General features: G+C 50.2%; 1 protein-coding gene and 1 long non-coding RNA gene across 3 annotated transcripts in view; one reads left to right on the forward strand and one right to left on the reverse strand.

The window, feature by feature from the left end:
* Positions 1–17745, reverse strand: part of UBE2QL1 (ubiquitin conjugating enzyme E2 QL1) — a 44004-nt gene extending 26259 nt beyond the window's left edge. For both annotated transcript variants that reach the window (XR_011530479.1, XM_070587235.1), the window contains exon 1: positions 16813–17745. Coding sequence is in view for 1 of the 2 variants with exons in the window: in XM_070587235.1 (XP_070443336.1) it covers positions 16813–17598 (786 nt within the window). In the remaining variant the exon portion in view is untranslated. The remainder of the gene's footprint in view (positions 1–16812) is intronic.
* On the forward strand, positions 10391–15113 carry LOC139077876 (uncharacterized). Its single transcript, XR_011530480.1, has 2 exons — positions 10391–10737; positions 14852–15113. It is a non-coding gene; the product is annotated as an uncharacterized lncRNA (long non-coding RNA).
* Positions 17746–20800: the final 3055 nt, after the last annotated feature.

Raw genomic sequence — 20800 nt, forward strand, 5'->3', positions numbered from 1 at the left:
GTCTCACCACCTTCCACCTCTCTGCCGTGCCCAGGGACCCAAGGCAGGTGGGGAGGGAGCAGAAGGGGGATGGCGGAGCAGAGGGAAGGATGGAGGAGCAGAGGAGAGGATGAGGGAGCAGAGGGAAGGATGGGGGAGTAAAGGGGAGGATGGGGAAGCAGAGGGAAAGATGAGGGAGCAGAGGGGGAGGACGGAGGAGCAGAGGAGAGGATGGAGGAGCAGAAGGATTGGGGAGCAGGGGGAGGATGGGGAGCAGAGGGGAGGATGGGGGAGCAGTGTGGAGGCTGGGGGAGCAGAGAGGAGGCAGCCTTAGGGCCTGCACAGCAGAGGGAGAGATTCGCAGCAAACAGGAAGGTGATAAGCACATACATGGGAATGAAAAAGGTGTATTAGGTAAAGCCTCTGCACAGTGGAAAAAAGAAAGATTTGAAAATAGGGATATGATGAGTAAAGGTCCCATGTTCACTGCAGCCAAATACAGGTTCAATTTCAGGTTCATGGGTAGTGTTCCGTGCCTACACTGGGGCTGGGGTTTGCAGACCATGTTCTTAGGTTCCCGCAGTGATTCCAAGCAGCAGTGAGCTGGGGGTCCTCCAGGTGTGGCCTCCCCCTTCACCCCACCCTGAGCTGCTGCATCCTGGGTCTTGGGGAGTGGGTGGGGGGCACAAGAAGTCCCATGGAGCCCCTTATAACGAGTCAGAGTCTCCACGGGCACTGGGAGCGGAAGGCAAGGTGGAGAACACTGGGTCACGAGACAGCGACTTGGTGAGTTATTTTTTGCTGGTTTCCTGGTTTTCTGTTACAAAATTAAAATATTCACTCTTATTTAGACCCAATCTAATTATTACCTGCCACTTCAGCTTGCTCTGAAATTTCAATATGAGTATCTGTTATGAAAGAGTCTAAGAAAACTAAGAAGGCAGTCACATTTGAAAAGTGCCAAGGCAAGCATGGTGGCACAGCAGTTAAGTGTGCAGGTTCGGCTTTGGCGGCCCCGGGTTTGCAGGTTAGGATCCCGGGTGTGGACATGGCACCTCTTGTCAAGCCATGCTGTGACAGGTGTCCCACATATAAAAGTGGAGGAAGATGGGCACAGATGTTAGCTCAGGGCTGGTCTTCCTCAGCAAAAAGAGGAAGAGTGGCAGTAGATGGTAGCTCAGGGCTAATCTTCCTCAAAAAAGAAAAAAGTGCCGGCTTCTGGTGACCGCCCCTCACAGGCAGCAGAGGAGGATGACATTATTAATCCATCAGAGGTGGGGCTTCTCATCAGGGCACCAGGCTAGGTGGCCTTTCAGAGTCTGAACGCCTGACCGCACTTGTCTAAAATACCAGAGCAGAAACAGCTGCACCCAAGTCCAGACGAGTCTGTTTTTCAAACATCACGAAGGCTTCGACAGGCCGACGGCGGGTACCCAAGGCCAGTGTGTACTCAGCACGGTGCTGGGCAGCCCGCGGGCACAGCCAGGGCACAGCGGCCTTGCCAGCGCTGAGCTCCGCCTGGGAGAGCTGCATAGCGCTGGCCCGTTTCTCTCCAACCTCCACGTAACCAGGCCAGTCCAGCCCGAATCGAGAGCAGCAGCCCAACGTGGCCAAGAACCCTCATCCATGCGGCAGCGAATCAGCTACTTCTGACCTTCCGAACCTCACAAACAAATAAACGGAGACTATGTGCACTGAAAACTTCTGGAACTGACTGGGAGCTGGTTCCCACTCCTTTTCCACCGATGAGACAGGGACTCATCACCTTGACTTTGGACTTTTCTCTCCTGCAGGATCTAACATCCTTGTTCCTATTGCAGAATTTAAAACCATGATATATTGTTAAGAGAATTTACTTCGGATGGCAAGGGATTATGTCAAATGTTATCGCAGCTCAATCAACATCATTGAAATCTGGGTTTACAGGAGAAGGTGTGCACTATGTCTACTTTTTCCAACTCTGCTTAATTACGTGATTCTACAGATTTGTTTAAAAAAAAAACCCTTAGAATATTCTGGAACAAAAATTCAGTTTAAAATCACAGCACAAATGCTTAAGCCTAGCTGGGCTTTGGGGAATCTTTGGATCAAGGCCAGGTTCCGGGTCCCTTGTGGCTTCCAGGGCCTGAGGCCCATGGAGTGTGGGAGGGGGCAGTGGCCACACCACAAGCCAATAGCTTTTGCAGTCCATACCTGCGTGGACAAACAGAGAGGGTGTCCCATCCAAGGCCCACACTGAGGAAACGCTCCGCTCCTCTTCATCTATTCAGGTGGCTCTTTCTTTTCCCTTCCAATCACTACCAAACCCGTATTCTTTCCCCAGACCTTCTCTAGAATCACTATTATAAATTTAACATATGGAATAAGTTCAAAGTTTGCAAGAAACAAGTTTGAAAGGATTTACTCACCCAACCTCAGAGGGAAACCTTCTAGAATATTCTGAAGTATTTTCTAAAACTATACCCATCTGTAAATATTGTGACACTGACTTAGAAGAAGAGCAGGAAGTGATATAAATGTGACTGGCAGGAGATGAAAATGAAGATTGGGTACAATGTAGCAATATTCACTGTAATTATGCAGGAAAAAAACATGAAAAGGAAAAGAAAATACTGACTAGCAAATAAATGGATGATTTAGAGATTCCTCCTTCTGAAAGGTAAGATTACTTATGAAAAATTCTCCCTTCTTTTTGTCACTCACTCAAACTATGCTTGGCTTATGAGACTAGCTAATATCACAGTATTATTCTCATTAAGACCAAACAAATGACAAAATACCAGGCTTTCACTGTAGGTTTAGGAGCTGGAAATGTCAGAAGCAGTTCCTTGTGGCAGAGGTCTTAACATTGCCCTCAACGTTTTTGGGCAACTTAATTTAATGGTACAGTAGGTGGAAGGTTCCATTGAGTCTATGGGGACTGCCCCACAGGAATTCTGGGTGAGGCCATTCTGTCCTGAGTGCACGCTAAGTGAGGATGGTCTCTACTTTCTCAAGTCCTGCAACAAGCCCATTCTGCCCAGCCCTTCATGGTGGACCCTCTTTTCTCTGCTCAGTGGTCTCTCAAACTTGGATACACGACTGCTCCTACCTGATGATGCTACAAAATGAGACAATATAGAGGGAAGAAGATGCCCTTGGAAATTCAGCTGAGCCCCTAGTTCCTACTTGGGAAGTAACAGTCTGGTTCAATCATGTTACCCTCAGGAGCTGGAAGAAACAGGCACTTTCCTCGCCCCTCCTGTTTGCCAGCCCATCTTGCTCCTCTTGCTTGAATGCCTCCTTGTCTTGGACTTCCAGAAAGCCATGCATATGGAAGTGCTTTGTGCACAGTAAAGCTGAATGTGAACTACTCTGGGACCTGTACGGCTCTCATCAGCCCATCTCAATAACAGGTCCCTAGCTGGCATCTGCTGGCAGAACCCTCACTCCTTTCCCCATGCAGATCCATGCCTCATAGGTCTGCCTGCTGGCTGCATCCTTCATACACTTCCTCCCACACTCAGGTTCAGAGATCTGGACCACAGGTGTCTTTCTTGGTTAGGTCCTGACCAACACCTAGTTCTGAAGTCGCTGAAGGTCGTCTGGTCACAGGGACTTGGAGGGACCGTCTATCCCTTTTTCAACAGGCCTGAAAGAGTTAACCGATGGTCACCTGCCCTTGTGCAATCTACTGGCCCCGTCAAGGGCGATAAAGTCAAGCGATGAGTAACAGTTGCAGCAGAGCCAGCTGGGCTCATCCTTTCCCACAAAGCTGGGACGGCCCTGTGGCTTATCCGAATGGGAAAACCAGCCAGCCTTGGAGACTCTAAACGGTATGTGATAGGGGCCAAGGGCAGATTGAGGGCTTTTAGGGTAGGGCGACTGAAATGATCTCAACCAAAAGATTCGATGACAGCTAAATAATTAGTTTACAAGAGGGAAAAAGAGACACAGATAAATGTGGAAAGATAGTCTGAGCAACGCTGGGTAGAACTGTTTCTTTTTGCTGACTATGATGCTGAAAACATTACCAACCTAAAGCGGTAGTTATGGCAACACCACCCAGGCCCATAAACTGATTTAGATATTGTTATAGACTCCATTTCCATGCAGAAGATAACCTCCCTTCTTAGAATGATAAGAACAGCAGGCTGAGAAACACTGGGGAGAGGAGAATGCTTCATGTCGAATGATCTCAGAGGTTGAATTTCAGATTTCAATATTGCTCAACTATGGGAAAATCACTGAGAGCACAACAGCATGAAAATCCTGGAGCGCCAGTGAACTGAATACCATTCCCTCTGCTTATGAGAACGCTGATCCTAGCCATCCGAGCCTGGAGGGTTAGAAAGAACCCTAGGGATATCTAGTCACTCTCCTACCAAATGCAAGAAGCATTCCCCTAGATTGGGGACCAATGCTCAGGGCCCTAATTGACCGAGCAACAAAGAGAAGGTGAGCCAGGCGTGGGTGTTCCATTGCTGATTCACCTGCAACCGTCATCATATCATCTAATACCACAGATGTTTCTGAGACAATTCAACAATTCCTGCAGGTTGAACATTTCAACTAGATTTCTTTTGAATTCTGCTAAAGAAAAGGCCTTTCTAAAGGGGTTAGGAAGGCAAGGTATAACTGATGACCGTGAAATTCTCCTTCAATTGTACGGAGGCAATTCATGTTCATTCTGCGTGGCCCGGGATAACTGCTGGAGAACACAGTGTTTTACAAAATTTTAAATTTGATTTCCGGACCAGCTTTTCATCTTGAAACAAAATGGTAGCCAAAAAGTTTTCAAGTGGACATCACATTCTGTGAAAAGAAAGAATCTCAACAATATTTAATGGCTACCAAAGACATTGGGCGTGCATTTAGAGACAAAAGAGGTAAATGTTTAAATAATAATATTCTCCTAGGGAATTTTCTAACTTAGCAGCAGCAAAAGAAAGTTAAGCTAATGTAAAATACTACTAACGAATAGGATTCTTAAGAGAGTAAAGATGCGAAGGTGAAAAAACAGCCGTCAAATCTGCGGTTGCACAATAACATGATCATGGTCATCATCAGAAATCAACTCCGGAGGATGCAAAATGACTTGATGATAGAAAGTCAACAGAGGTAATGACAAGAGTCCACAAGGAGAGGCAGGAGTTTTGAGGGGGTAAAAAGGAGGCTATACTGTGATTTTTGTGATTATTTGTAAAATTATGGCAAAGTATAAAAAATTTGAGCAAGCTGAATGTCAACATTGCCATGAAATACTAATAGCTATGAAGGCAGATCCCTCGTGTCATGGATGTTGAATGTTAGCCCAGTCCTGGGTCTTTGGTCATACTTTCCTTGTGTATTTATTTCAACAAATATTCTACTTTAGAATATTTGTTTAAGAGAAGGAACATCTGTTGATCACCTCCTGTATGCAAGGCACTTGTAAACATCACGTCCTTTGAGCATCATGGTTCACCTCTGAAGTGGAGTCACGCCCCTCACCTTCAGGGGAGGCACCTGAGGCTTGTGGAGGTGGTTACCTGCCCAGCAGAGAAGCAGGCTCGGGAGGATGGGTGGTATTGGGGCCCTGCCCTGCTTCCAGGCCCATGGCTTTATTGCAACCCCACCTGACAAGACGATGATAGAACTGAGAGAACTATTGGGCTCCTCAACCTGTTCCCAGTGGTTCTGGCCATGAGCTACACAATATGCTTTAAGATCTTTGCCAACACAGCCATCAACACTTAGGGCCATGCACTACCGGGAGTTCTCAACCTGGGGCCACACACCCGCAAGGGTACATGAACTTGGATGGGAAAAATGTCTTTGTTTTCACTAACTCCCATCTGCAATTCAGCACTTCACTTAATTGTGATTGAAAGTAACAAACCAGAGCAGTATTAGCAATACCTTCACATCGTCACCAACAGAAGTCCCAGATTTTTTTTTTAACTTTTTTTTTAAGATTGTATTTTTTCCTTTTTCTCCCCAAAGCCCCCCGGTACATAGCTGTATATTCTTCGTTGTGGGTCCTTCTAGTTGTGGTATGTGGGACGCTGCCTCAGTGTGGTGTGATGAGCAGTGCCACGTCCGTGCCCAGGATTCGAACCAACGAAACACTGGGCCGCCTGCAGCACAGCACGCGAACTTAACCACTCGGCCATGGGGCCAGCCCCCAGAAGTCCCAGATTTTTAAAAACCACATTACGGTTGTTGTGGATATCCTGAAATGCCATCAGTGCTCATTACTACATCCAGCTAGGGGTGTTGTTGGACCAGACTCTAGATCTTGATATTAAATGTGTTAATAAAGACGTGCTTTTTAATTGCATTTTTAGTTCATCACGTTTTTTTTTTTTAAATGTGATAACCGTATTTAAATATAATTACTTTCCTTTTAAATCCTATGAATTTTATTTTGTGTATTTAAAAACATTATTCTGAAGAGGGGTCCACAGCCATCCCCAGATGGCCATGCAGTCCTCCAGCTGGCCTTGTGAGGTCACAGGTGGCAGGAAGGGGTTCTGGGGTCTCCTGTTCCTCTCTGACTGATCCGTGAGAATAAGCAGCAAGAGACCTGCATCTCTCTTATCTACGAAAAGGCAGATGCCAGGATTTCCTTTTAAATAAAATTACTAAAAGAGAAAATCATCCTAATTCAATCCAGCAGAGTTCAAACTCACTTTTTATTAGATTAGTTTTATTTATGAATTGTAATAATTTCCTTTAAGCTTTATCAATTTTACTGGTTGATCCTACAGCTAGAGAAACTGTGTTTTATGAGCTTTCGAAGATTATGCTTCATAATATACATTATAAAAGTGATGAAAGGAAAACCAAACAGGTCTACGTGGCCAAGCAGGTCTACGTGGGATGGGATGGCAGCGGCCACCCTGGACCACTCATCTTTGTTAGTTTCAGGCACCTTCACGTTGGAGGAAGGTACTTCCCGGGAGTACCCTAACCCGACATAATCTGCTTTCCCCAGGCCAAGCTGGAGGGGGCCTCCAACCCCAGGGGAGTGGTCTCCCATACACATAAGCTTCAGGAGAAGCTTCGACGAGGAACAGCCCCCTTGCACAAAGTGAGATTAAAGAAATTATTATTAATTTAGCATTTTGATGACTTTTAAAAAGTTAAATTTTAAAGGCTTATTGTATTCAACTAGTTACAATTAATTTAAGCTTGTAACAAATTCAACTCCAAGTTTCTCCCATAATATTTCTGCTATTCCCTGGCTAGGAAACAGAGTGGAGTAGGGTGTGCCTTTTTTTTTTTTTTTTGAGGAAGATTAGCCCTGAGCTAACTACTGCCAGTCCTCCTCTTTTTTGCTGAGGAAGACTGGCCCTGAGCTAACATCCATGCCCATCTTCCTCTACTTTATATATGGGACGCCTACCACAGCATGGCGTGCCAAATGGTGCCATGTCCGCACCCAGGATCCGAACCGGTGAACCCCGGGCCACCTAGAAGCGGAAAGTGCGAACTTAACCGCTGCGCCACCAGGCCGGTCACAAGTAGGGTGCACCTTTAATCATAAAAGACTCCATCACAGATTAGCCTTGCATTAATTAATATTTACTTTGTACGATTACATCCAACTCCTGATTGGTGTCTCCTGGGAAGCAAAATGCGCACTCAGTGTGACACTCAAAAGTGGCCCTAATTCACATGGATCAGTAAGGCGAAAAGAACCATCTTAATATTATGTCACAAATGTCCAACTTAATAAAGGAGTAACAGTTGCTTTTTATTATAACCATATATTATAAATTCTGTAATTCCATATTCTGATTTTTGGAAATTTCTGACTTTCAAGATCAATAAATGGAATGCACCCCCCCTTAAACAACATTTCTCTGGAAATTTCTCCTTGAATTCCTAAGTGAGCTTTTTAAATGAACACATTTCAACTCTAAGTACAATTTAATCTATTATAAGATAGTATTTCCTTATCTTTCTTATCAAAGAACTCAATAAAAAAAATATTGGGAATGCTTACCAAATATTTTGATGGAGAATTAGCATTTATTTTACAGAAATTATTTTTAAAGCAGTAATTTCTTCAGTCTGAGTGGTTTTACCAATGTAACAGCTATGTTCAAAAGCATTTACTTCTTGAGTTTGGAATCCTTAAAATGCATTTCCCTTTTGTGTATAGAAGAAATAAGGCAGCGATAATTATCTTTCGCCTACCATCTTAAAGAAGTAAAACATTATTCCATTTTACACCATAGATACAATGAACTTATGTTGAATTTGGACCAATAAAGTTGCCCAACTTTGCTGATAATTCTCTAGCACGTGTTAGATTGGTGGATACCTTATCCCCCCCTTGGGCATCAATTTGGAGTGCTGTAGCAAAACCAAGCACAACATCATTGCAAAGACATCCCTGAGGTCCACAGGTACCCATGGGGAGCAGCCAGGCTGCATGTGCTCCTTGGCTTGAGGGCTTCCACTTGCCAACTCCACAGCTCATCGAAACCAAGTGGCTCTGGCACTAGACTGCCTGGTGGCAACTCAGCTCTGCCCTTTCCTAACCACCTGCCTCAGGCACAGATTCAACCTCAGTGAGCCTCAGTTTCTGCCTCTGTAAAATGGGAATAACAGCAGCACTCATCTTATAGGCTGTTGCAACCAAATGACCGAAGGAAAGCATTCTGCAAAGCAGCTTGCCCACCATAAGCACCTGATACACATGCACAACCTTCCTTATCATATTGCAAAGAGGGGCAAAGCGAAGGGGATGGGGTGTCTGCTCAGATAAGCAAATTGTGTGACAAACACATTTACTGGCACACACCATGTGCTGGGCATTGTGTGTGGGGAAGGGGGAATACAGCTGTAAATACGTAAATGCAGTCTAACAGCATATGCATAGAAATGAACGTTTTCTAGGAAATTCAGAGGTGGTTCAGACGAGGGAGTCCTTGCTTCATTGTGGGAGGAGTTGAAAGGCCCTTTGCAGAAGAGTTTGTGCATCTCAGCGGGGTTTTGAAGGATGGCCCAGGGCTTGCCTGGTGAGTGGGGGTAGGAGGTGGTTCGGGGAGAGGGCTTCCCAGATGGTACAGATCTGTGAGCTACGGAAAGGCTGACAGAGGGACCTCTGTGGGGGCCATGGCGGGGCCTGGGTTGGGGAGAGGAGTGCCACTATGGGTGGCCAGGGCTCGGGGCCTTGGGTTCTATTCTGTGAGGGTCACAACCAAGGGTGTGAGAAAGCTAGGTCTGTGTTTTAGAGGAAACAGGAAGACAGCGGCAGGAAAGACGGAAGGGGACAGAGAGAGACTGGATGGGGGCATTGCGGGAATCCAAGCAAGCAGGAGGTGACAAGCGTCTAATGAGGCAGGAGTGCAGGTGGAGAGGAAAAGCGAGGCTTGAGAACATGAAAGGAAGAGTAACAGTTAATCCTGCTCCCTGACCACGCCCAGCCCTGCCGGCTGGGGAAGCGACAAGTTCAGGCCACCTCTCCTGGCTTCCACAGTTATACCCTGCCCTCCTCTTCTAAACCTTTACCACCTAATTGGTCCCTAATCCGCCTCCTCCCCCAATTTCTCAATCTGGGTTCTTGATCCTCCTGCTCAGCTTGCTTCCTCCTGGCCTCCCAGGGTAGCTGACCCTGGAGACAACCAGGAGGTAGACTGGGGATGACACACAGAATGGGGAAAGGTCACCCCGGGAATGCCAAGAGCAAAGTGGCTACAGTGCCCATCATGGTAGACCCTCAGCAGATGGGTGCTGTGTGGATAAATGAATGGATGAAGTGTGTGACAATGAGGAAAAAGCAGTTAAACCTTATCTTAGTTTGCTGACTTGCTGGTAGGAAAGTGTAGAAGTTACTGGAAATAATTCTACCATTACAACAACTCCTTTGTGTGTTTTGGGAAATGCCTGGTCTTTTCATTTACTAGCAATGAAGCAATCTTCAGAAAAACAGGATGGCCCTCAATGTCAGGGTCAAGTCTCACCCACCTGTAAGCATCGCTCCCTCTAGGAACTTCACACAGAAGATCTGAAGACCCTGCTGACCCCAGGACCCCAGCTCTCCCAAGTACCTAGGGGCACACACAGGCCACTGTCACTTGTTAGGTCCACGTATATTCAACAAATGGGCACTTACCCCAATACTAAGCAAGATGTAACTGCCAAGCTGCCTAGCACGTCAAAGACAAATATGAATGGGTTTTGCAGCATCCTCACTAGACAGTTCTCCGTGGCAGGACCTTATGCATGTCTTATTCACCACTGTGTGCCTAGTAGTGTCTGGTACACTGTAGGCACTCAATACCTGTGCTGTGTGAATTAGTTAATTATCCACAGCTCTGGGCGGTCCCTGCACCCAAGCCCTCACAGCTGCGTCTAATCAAGAGGGGAGTGAACTATTTCAAGCACATTTCCTTTTTCAGAGTTCACACTCCGTCTTGGTCTACGCACTCTGTCCAGGGAGGAAGGACTTGGTTTCAGGACAGCCTTCTCTACCAAAGGAGAGCTTCTGGGGGGCTCGGTCAAGTTGACATAGACAGTGAGTCCAATAAAGTGGGAGCATGGAAGCACAGGGGGCGATTACAGCTACCACTACCTGAAGCTCGCTGCTGTGCTGCTGGTGGGAGGATGCATCCAGACGGCGGACTTGGAAAAGACGAGCAATTACAGGTCCAAGGCGACTTTCTCAACCCAGGCCATCCACTGGAATCATGCAGGAGCTTTTCCAACAAGCCTATACCAGGCCCTGACCCTAGACCCACGATGTCTGCATCTCCGAGGGTAGGACCCTGGCACTGGAATAAGGTAAATACTCCCCAGGGCGTTAACTTACCATGAGGGCTGAGAACCACTGGCAGAGAGGAAAGGGGTTACACCTGTCATCCACCCTCCTCCCCACCTCCCCGCCACTTTATCAACGCAGCAAAAAGCTAGGATCCAGGAGATTTGAAATGTGGCTCAAAGAACCCACTATTAATGGCTGCCTTTATTTATTTATTTTTTTTGTGATAAACACGAAAGCCATTTCAATCGGTTCCTTAGCTGCCCCCAAAGTGGTACTTCTGATGCTGCCTTCCTTCTAAACCTGGATTCACACGCACCTGTTCCTGGGGATGAGGCCAGGTGTGCTGGGCTGGCGGTCTCATGCTTTAGGACAAACTTCAACTTATTGTTCACTTCGGCACTTTCCATTAAAAAACAAACAAAACCCCCAAAACTGTGCTGTCCCTTAAAGAAAAAACCCTCATAACCTTTAATAGAAATCAGAAAAGTAAACAGAAACGTATTTACATCCTCTTATTGCAAGTACACATTCTCAAAAGCCGACAGCTCGGGGTAAAGTAAGTCACTACTATTATTAACTGTCCTGCCAGCCATGGGACGAGTGCGCTGGCCAGGGAGCCGTGGGAGCCCGCCAGGTTAGCATCGGCTATTTTTAGGAAGCAGAGTCCCATCCGCGTCCTCCTGGCCGCCCTACTTGATATCAGAACAAGCTGTTTTTCTCTCCGAACAGTCAAGCCCACGGACACCTCAAGCTGCAGAGTCATCCTGGGTGGGTAACTATCTCCCTCACCCACACCCAGCACGGGACAAACCGACACAGTGACTCCTGAGAACCCCCACAAATCCAGTCCCCTCGGGTGAGTCACACACATTACCACCGCCTGGTTATCAGAGTTCACGCCACCGGTTCGCCCAGCTTCCCTCCATCCCTCTGTCCCCAGCTGCACTCAAGCCTGGCCATGCTAGGCCTTCTCACTGTGGTCCTGTGTTCACACCGACGGGCTTCACTTACGTTGCTCTGCAAACCAGTGACAGACTCTAGAGAAATGGGGGGTTTAACTGGTTAAGAAATTCCTGTTTGGGCTATTGATGGGCTGCCTCGTGACCCTACAAAATTCACATGTTGGAGTCCTACGGCCAGCACCTCAGAAGGCCGACTGTATTTGGAGGCAAGGTCTTTACAGAGGGAATCAAGTTAAACTGAGGTCATTGGGGGGTGGCCTATCCAATATGCCTGGATAGAAGAGGAGATGACACAGACATGCAAAGAGCGAAAACCATGTGAAGACACAGGGAGACGACGGGCGGCTAGAGCCAAGGAGAGGGGCCTGGAACAGATGCTCCCCAGCACCCTCAGAGGACCCAACCCTGGCGTCACCTTGACCTCAAATGTCTGCCTCCAGAACTGTGAGACAGTAAATGTCTGTTGTTTACGCCTCCTAGTCCGTGGTACTTTGCAACGGCAGCCCTAGCAAACGCATACGGGGCTTTTAATGTTGTGCTAATTCTAACAGTTTAGGAGCCAAGAAACTTTAGGAATCCCCAAGGCTGTCATCTGTGTCACTTTTTCTGATAGGACCTGGTGATTTTGCAGTCATCAGAAAAATGCTGTTTCTAGGCCTCGTCCTTTGGAAGAAGTTCTGAAGATGGGCTTTCCATGTGTGCACATGTGCGTGCGTGTGCGTGTATGTGCACGATTCTCAGGGACACCCACGGTGCAGAGCCCCTTAAGCCCTAAAGCTGATCTCACAGATGCACCCGATCATCATACAAAGCTGATTTGCAGAGCCCTTTACTTCCTCTTCACATTCCGACAAGTGGCGACATCTGCCAGTTTCCTTTATTCCAGAATCCCAGAAACTAGGGCTGTCAGGCCAACACAACTGTCCTGGAGCCGCTTACCAATTTTGGATTCAAATACTAAGATCTGAGGATGTTTTAGTCCTGTGGTTCTCAGTCTTCTGCCGATGGCTGGCTGTGTATCTGATCTCTGTGGACAGAAATGATGCTCACACAGGCCACAATTAACAGACGACTGCCTGGACACAGCCAGATGCTCAGATGGCCCCGGGCTTGACTTTGCCACTCCTGATGGCTGCGGGCTGGTTTTCAGAGCCATGCTGCTCAGTGCTAGATTCCAACACGAAGTTGTATTAATTCACCTGACTGCGTGGAGCTGCAGGTTCCTCACCTGGACAGGGGCCACTGAAATAGAACCAAGTGAGCTGACACAGCCTAAGTGCTCAGCTGGCCCAGAACTTGGCACAGAGCGAACAGTCAATGGGAGCTGCTGCTGCTGCCATGGTTACCAGCAACGTCTTCATGCCAGTTGGGTCTGTGGTTGGCTCTGAAGGGACAGATGAGGAGTGAAGAACTGTCCTTCAAGTGCCATCTGGTTCCCTGCTCCTGGCGAGGTCTAACTAATTAAAAAGGGGACAGATAGGAGGTAAACTGATGTGCAAATAGAACTCTGAGTTAGGGCACCCTCAAGCGGCTTTTTGGGACCCTTTTGGTCATACAACTGCAAGAAGAGGGTGTGTGTCCAGTCATCCAATTATCCCAGGCTCCAATCCCGCAGTATGAGCCAGGGATCTCCAAGGCCCCTCCCTGACAGGACCCTCCCGCCTCGCTGTTTGTCTGGCCAGGCTTACGGAAATCTCTGCAAATGGAGCTTCAGTCCTTAGGCCCCTGCCAGGCGCAGGCACTGTGCCGACCCTGTAGGTGACTTAGTTTCAAGACCAATGTCTTACAGCTTTCCACTGTCAAAAATCCTATAGAGGAGCAAGGATGTCTTCTTTGAATCAGTAGGTGATAAAGGATATAAACAATGGCCTAAACTTTTAACATTTTCACCAGTTTGTTTTAAAAGTACAGGAATTTTCATCCAGTTGCAGAGAACCAAAAAGAGTGACCTAAAAATGTCTCCATTTAGTGAAAAGAGGGCTTAGTAACAGACAACAGACCAAGAGGCAAGTCATGTATGCCGATCCCTCTACGTGGAATATATCACACAAGAAACTGATGTTAATTTAATTCAAAACAACCACCATCCATAAAGCAGCCCACAAGATTTCAACAACATGGGCCAATAGTTGGTAAAGGCCTCGTAAAATGACTGAATTTATCATATCATGTCATAAACCCAGACTTTTTATCTTGTACACGAAACAGTTAAGCAGATCTTTTCTTAATATTACCAATGAAACCGTAAAAGTATTTTACGATTTCTCTAAAGATATAGAAACAAAACCAACTTACTATACCCTCAGTTCAGAAAGTTAAGCTGAACAGTTATGAAAGGGGAAAACGAGCCTTTTCTAACTTTGTCGCTGAAGAAAAACGAATCCTAAAGAAGAGATGCCAACAGATGGAGGAATGTAACTGGACGGAACGATTCTCCTAAAGTAATTACTGGTTTCGTGGCAGTCCCGGTCCCCCTGAATACCTAATCAGGTATTCTGATTGCTTTCCCAAAACCTATACCCTTAACTATGGAAATAATTTGGTAAGTACACTACATGCAATGAACAGTCTGTAGGAAGGGAATTCACAAAAGAAGGAAGCGCACAGACCAGCCCAGGCTCCTGAAACACTAATGACTCCTTTTGTGCACGGAATCCTGAAACACTGGTGACTATTCGCATCCCCTAACCTTACACGGCACTTTCAACAGTTCACATACCCTACATTACTCTCATTTGGAGGTTGAAGTAAGCATAGAAAAGGCAAAGAAACTGAATTAGTATTTTAAAAAGTTGCCAAATTCTCACCTTCATTTCAGATATTTTATATACCAGCATTTAGTATTGGTAATATAACACAGTATGCTCAGTGGAGGACCCTGAGTTCAATTAAGATTTTGAAATTAATAAATAAAAATGTTGATAATTACTATCAACAATGAAGTCTCTAACTTGCCAACTGTATTCAAGTCTCTCAATTTTGATTACAAAGAAAAGGAGTATTTACACGAGGACCTGCCCATTTTAACAGAAGTACATGGGCATCAAGAGAACTATTATTCATAGCATTAATGTAAACGTGGAAAATATCTTATTTACTGACTTATCTCTTAGAAAAAACTTCCTTATTTCTCATCTGAAATCTTTATTTTGTTGCATCTTTCAAAATGCAGGCCGTGGCCCAGGTGACCTCTAGGATTTCTTCCAAATCTAAATGTCACGATTCTGTGATGCCAGAAGCCAAAATGACATTCCTGTACCCTGATCACCGAAGTCAGCTTCACTGTGAAGAATAAAAGAAAGTCAGAGACTGTTCCAGGGAGTTCTGATTAGCAGTGATTTAAGAAACGACTCACAAAGGCATTTCTGCATAATATTCTTCCACATCATTTGTATAAATTCTGTTCGAAAAATAAACTGAGACCCCCACCCCCACCCCCGTGGCTTGTATCAAACCAGAGGCACCTGACACCACAGCCAGCATGGAACTGTAGGCTTCGGAATGAAGCCTGACGTTACAGCGTTAAACCTCGCCCAGTGAAAGATGTCTTTCCCCGGCTGTTACGTCCAGCCTATTCCCAATTCTAGAAATAAGCAGAACCGGAGCCCCAGAAGACACATACTAGCAGGACAGTCACAAGGCTAGCCCTGGTCATACCAGACCTCGGTCAGGAATTAAGCGCCCTTCTCCACTGGAGTTAAAACGCTATCAGTTTGGAATCCCAGGGGTTCCACCGCTAGTGAAATTGGCAGAACAAGCATTATTTGATTAGTGTGAAAGATCCTGCAGTGAAAGAGACAGACACAGGTGACAGGGACTGACGGTTTCTGATATGCCTGCCATAGAAAGATCAAATCGAGGTCATTCAGGGTCTTTAAACAAAACAATGATTCTCTGTAAATCTAAAAGATGCCCATATAAAAAACATGAGTTTATTAAGTGATGTTTAATACTGATTAAGGAAAGCATTGACCAACTTGAACACGATCAAGAGCCTATGATGTGAGAAGACAAAACCATCATGCCTTGCCCGCAGCCAAGTAGGAACATATCTCAGCAGATTTATTCCTTCTCTGCTCTCAAGGTCTCTGGGGTTCCTTTTAGGTAAAGCCGCCATCTGGTACAACAGGGGAGAAGACTCAGGCGTCAAGCTCATCCCTTATTTCAGTACTTACTTAGAAGTCCTTAGCCCTGATAGACGATTTAGCCCCTGGGGGCATGAGAAAACCAACGGAAGAAATAGGTCTGAGAGAGACCAAGACATTGAACAGCGACTCCAGAGGCGATAGTCGGAAGGGGGGAGGTCCCAGGCATTTCCTTAACGGAGTTTGGCCTTGTCACTTAAGGAGCCACTCAGCCCACACCTCTGCCTCTCCAGTGAAATTTCTCAAGAGCAAAATTTTCACCTTTGCACTAGATGCTGCTCAGAAGGAGAGCAGAGCAGGCAGGCAGATTCACCTGCAGGCTGCTGGCCCTCTGCAGAGCACCCCCACTCCAGAGCACCCACCTGAGAAGTCTGGGGAGGAAACCTTTGTGCGTATGCGTGCGTGTGTGTGTGTGGGGGGGGGGGGTATGATAAACTAGGCTGGACATTTAGATCCTGAGGTACGCATAAAGTTCCACCTTCACAGAGATTAGGGGGAAAGGAGTGGGGAGAAGCAGACTAAGGGGAGAGGTTGGGGAGAGGGGAGTCAGGGAGGCTGAGCGGTGGACAGGGAGAGGGAGAGAGGCGAGATGGTGGAGGGCGAAGGGCGAAGGAGGGGTGCATGGAGGAATGGAGAAGGGGATAAAGGACAGAAGGTAGAGAGGACAGGAGGGCGAGAGGGACGACAGGGGTGGGGGTGAGGGGGAAGGGAGAGGAGGGGATGGGGCAGCGCAGGAGAGAGAGAGCAAAAGAAAGACGGCGGGGGTGAGGGGTGGAGACCCGGAGAGACGGGATGGAAAGTAAGAGAGGAAGAAAACGCTCAGGGAAAAAAAGCAGCGGAGGCACGAGGAAGGTCTCCCAGTTGGAGGCTGGTTTAGAAATCGCCCCGCGCGCGCACGAGCAGCCCGACCGGGAGCGAGATGGCCGGAGGGGCCAGCCCGACGCGGGTGGGACCCCAGGCCGCACGCCCCCGGCCCCTCCCAGCTTACCTGGCCCTTAACTAGGCTGGCGGCGAACTGGCGCATGACGGCCTCCACGGTGTAGGCGCTGGACCAGCCGCGCGGCGTGAGCAGCTCCATGCAGATGGCGCCGCCGTCCAGCACGTAGCCGTTCTCCAGGCGCGGGCTGAGCACCCGCATGAAAGGCGGCGAGAAGGGGAAGTTGTCGGGGAAGGTGAGGTTGAGCAGGATGAACTCGGTGTTGGTCTCCTTCATGTCCTGCCACAGCACCGAGTCCTTGTCCACCTGGTGCAGCTTCACGTTCCAGTCGAAGAGGCTCTCGTCCACCAGCTCCACGGAGATGAAGCGGTCGCTGAGGCGCGCGATGTCCTGCAGCTCCTTCATGAGCCGCCGGCTGCGCACCTGCGTGCAGTGCTGCTGGCGCGCCGCGGGCACCAGGCTGCCGCCCGCCGCCGCCGCCGCCGCCGCCCCCGCCGGGCCCGGCCCCGCCCTGGCGCCCGCCGCCCGCTCCCGGGGGCCCCCGGCGCCCGCCGCCCCCGCCGCCCCCGCCGCCGGCTGCGGCGGCTTGTCGCGCGGGGCCAGCTCCGGAGCGCGCTTGCCCTTGCCCTTGCCGGGCCCGGGGCTCGTGTCGCCCGCGCCCCCGGGGGGGTGCTGCTGCTGGGGCTTGTGGCCGCTGCTCTTGGCGCCGCCCTTGCCGCGCAGCGACGCGCTCTGTTGGCCGCTGCCGCCGCCGCGGTGGTTGTGGTGGTGCTTGGGGTCCTCGGTGTCCCGGTTGTGCAGGCGGATGAGCCCGATTTTGCGGAGCAGCGTGGCCATTTTAGGCTCGGCGCCGGCGCCGGCTGGGGTCTCCCCTCGGCTCCTGCCCCCGGAGCCCGAGAGCCGGGGCGCGAGGGGCGCGGGGCGGCGACGACGGGCGACCACTCAGCGGAGCGCGGCGCGGGCCACCCCAGGCGCCGGCGGCCGTGGCGCAGCGGAGGGGGCAGCACGCGCGCTCGCCGGCCGCTGTGTCGCCGCTGTCATATGACGGGGCCCGCTCTCGCTCGGGCTCCGGCCGCCCGGGGAGGGGAGGCGTGGAGGGGCCGCGGCGCGGCTGGCCGTCCCTGGGCCGGTCCTTGGGCGCAGCCCCCGGAACCCGGTGTCCGCGGTCCTTTGTGCGCGGCCGCAGTTGAGCTGGCCTCGAGTCCAAGCGCCGCGCCGGGGCGCGCAGAGCCGCCCGCAGCGCCCCGGAGGCAGCGAGGTGGCCGCGGGCTCGTGCGGTGCGCGCCGGGCGGGCCGTGCTGCGCTGGCCGCTACCGCGGGGCCCCGGCCGCTGCCACTGCCGCTCGCGTCGCCGCCGCCGCTGCGGCTGCTGACATTGCAGAGGCGGCTGCTCCGTCTGAGCCGAGCGCGGCGCGGAGGGGGCGGCCCTGCCGGCCGAGGGGGGGGGCGCGGGGCGGAGCCGCGGGCTTGCCTGCGCCGTGCCGCCCCCGCCGCCCGCCAGCCGCCCGGCTCCCGCGGCGACACGCGCACGGCCGCTGGGGGGAGACAGCAGCGCGCGCCGGCCGGCCGGGAGTGGGGCTGCGGGGTGGCTGCGCGCCGGGCCGAGCAGCCCGCAGAAGCCCGGGGGAGGGTGGGGACCAGCGGGAGAAGGGGCGTGCGCGGGCGCTCGCTAATGGGGGTCTCAGAGGCTCCGGGTTCTTCTGCCCGGGACCCGGGTTCGGCGCGTCCGCGGGCCCAAGCCTCTGACCTCGCTTAACCTCGTTAGAACAGTCCGGAGGGGAAGGGGTGCCGGGGAAGCGTGGAAAGCAACCTGTTTATTGATACCCTCAGACCAGATGGAGCCCAGCGTCCCACACACCAGTCCTGGGCCGGCGCGGGGACGGGGGACTAGTGGACCAGCGGCGGGGACCCTTTCATAAAGACTGATCAAAGAATCAGGGCCGGGGAGGAGGATGCGGGAAGCGTGCCCGTCACCAACCCCATAAAGAATAGCTCCCTGGAATCACGACTTTAAAGGGTGAACGTTTCGCGAATTCACCCTCTCTATCGCGGTCCGGCTCCTCTCCTGTCTGCCACTCTAGAGGGTCCCTGCATCTCGAAAAGGGGTCCCCAGAGGACAGGACCGCCAAGCACTGGCTTTCCAGTCGTTTCCAAAAGGCTGCAGGGAAGCGCATCCAACGCTGGCGCCAGCGGGTGCTCAGGGCGCGGGGCGGGCCCCTCTGCGGCCCCCTGGGGTCCCCGGCACCCGCGGCTGACCGCGCGGAAGAGGAGGGGATGCTCCTTCGACCTGGATGCTTTCATCCCTCTCTTCCCTTTCTGCCTTTAACCCATTGAAACTTATTTTTATCTGGTGAAATTTCAAGCACAAGCCTGTTCAGAGCCCCGGGAGCTGGAAGAATCTGGGAATGGGTGAAGCTTCGGTGCTCGCAGGAAGCGCGCTGCCACGCACCTTCTAGGACGTGTGGCCGAGCCGCGGAATGGCGAGAGGTGGCGTTGACAGCTTTAGTATAGGAGACACCACCCCGCAAACCTAAAAGGCTAACGACTCTACGCTTCACCGCTGTTCCTGGTTTGGCTTTCAACATAGGGAGCCTCCAAGTGCATCCGCAGAGCGCGTTCATTCTGATCCCGTCGTGATGTTTTTTTTTTGAAAGTCTTTACCATTTCACTTTTCCCAAATTGTTAAGAATTTTCACTGTGAAAAATAACTCTTCAGGCCTCTTCGGAGACGACGACAGACCTGACCGGCCTGGGGTTCGATTATCTGGGTTGTCTACCAGGAGAGCAAGGTGTCAGCATAATCCTCACCAGCTTGTGGCAAGTGAGCAGCAGGTGCCTGCACCCGGGGACACCGTCCCTTGGAGAGGTGACTCTGTGCAAGGAGGCCCGTTCCTGGAGGCTGTTTTCCAGTGGGTGGAACTGGGCAGCGAGGTGGCCCAAGCAAGACCAGTGGTGGTGACCAGTTGGCCCCTGCAGCTGACTGAAGGTCTATTTGTCCTGGTCTCATGGGTTTTTCTGGTGACTCCCTTCTATCCAACTCTGCCTTTTTTTTTTTTTTTTTGAGGAAGATTAGCTCTGAGCTAACATCTGCCACCAGTCCTCCTCTTTTTTGCTGAGGAAGACTGGCCCTGAGCTAACATCCGTGCCCTTCTTCCTCTACTTTATTTGCAGGACACCTGCCACAGTATGGCTTGACAAGCGGTGCATAGGTTGGCACCTGGGATCTGAATGGGCGAAACCCGGGCCACTGAAGCAGACCGTGGGAACTTAACCGCTGTGTCACCGGATGCCCAGAACTCTGCTTTTTAAAGACAGGTTGAGAAGGAAGATGACAATGTCTGTCTGTGGAGTATGGGAGTTCATTTAATCTACGGGAAGAGAGGGTACGAAAAGATGACATTGGTGGGGATAGGCAGGCATTATGGGTTTATCATTTCACAGCCACAGAAACTCTCTCGGCTTTTGTCTGACCCATTTTACTGGTGAAGAAACTGAGTTTAGTGTGGCTCAGCAGCTGACCCAGCTCGGCCTTGTGCTCCCACTTACACTCTGGTCCCTGTGCCTCCAGGGCCTGTGCCCCAGGCAGCACACTGCACCACCTTGTCACCGGGGATGACGAGGCTGCTGCTGGTGTGTCATCATCCCCACAGAGCCAGCGCACCTGGGGCGAGGCCTCGGAGAAACGTTTCCTACCTGAAGCAGGATGTCATCCAGTGTGGCTGGGATCGGTTTAACCCAAATCCCAGGTAGCTGTCTGGAGGCCTTTATTTTTGGAATAGAAGTATTGCTAGGGTGATCATATAATTTATTGTCTGAATGCAGGGTTTTTTGAGAATGAAAGGATCACGATTAATATTGATGGTGGGACGAAGGGCCAAAGCAAGTCGGACGAACACATGAGACCGTAGCCATCTTATTATTATCTACCTCTCACACTTACAGCCTCTCTGATCACCTCTTCAAAGGGCTAAAGCGAGATGTTCCTTAAACATTGGAAACAACCTAAATTTACAACAAGAGGGGAAGTGTTAAATAAATT

Source organism: Equus przewalskii, chromosome 20 (genome assembly GCF_037783145.1).
Source record: "Equus przewalskii isolate Varuska chromosome 20, EquPr2, whole genome shotgun sequence".
NCBI lineage: Eukaryota > Metazoa > Chordata > Mammalia > Perissodactyla > Equidae > Equus > Equus przewalskii.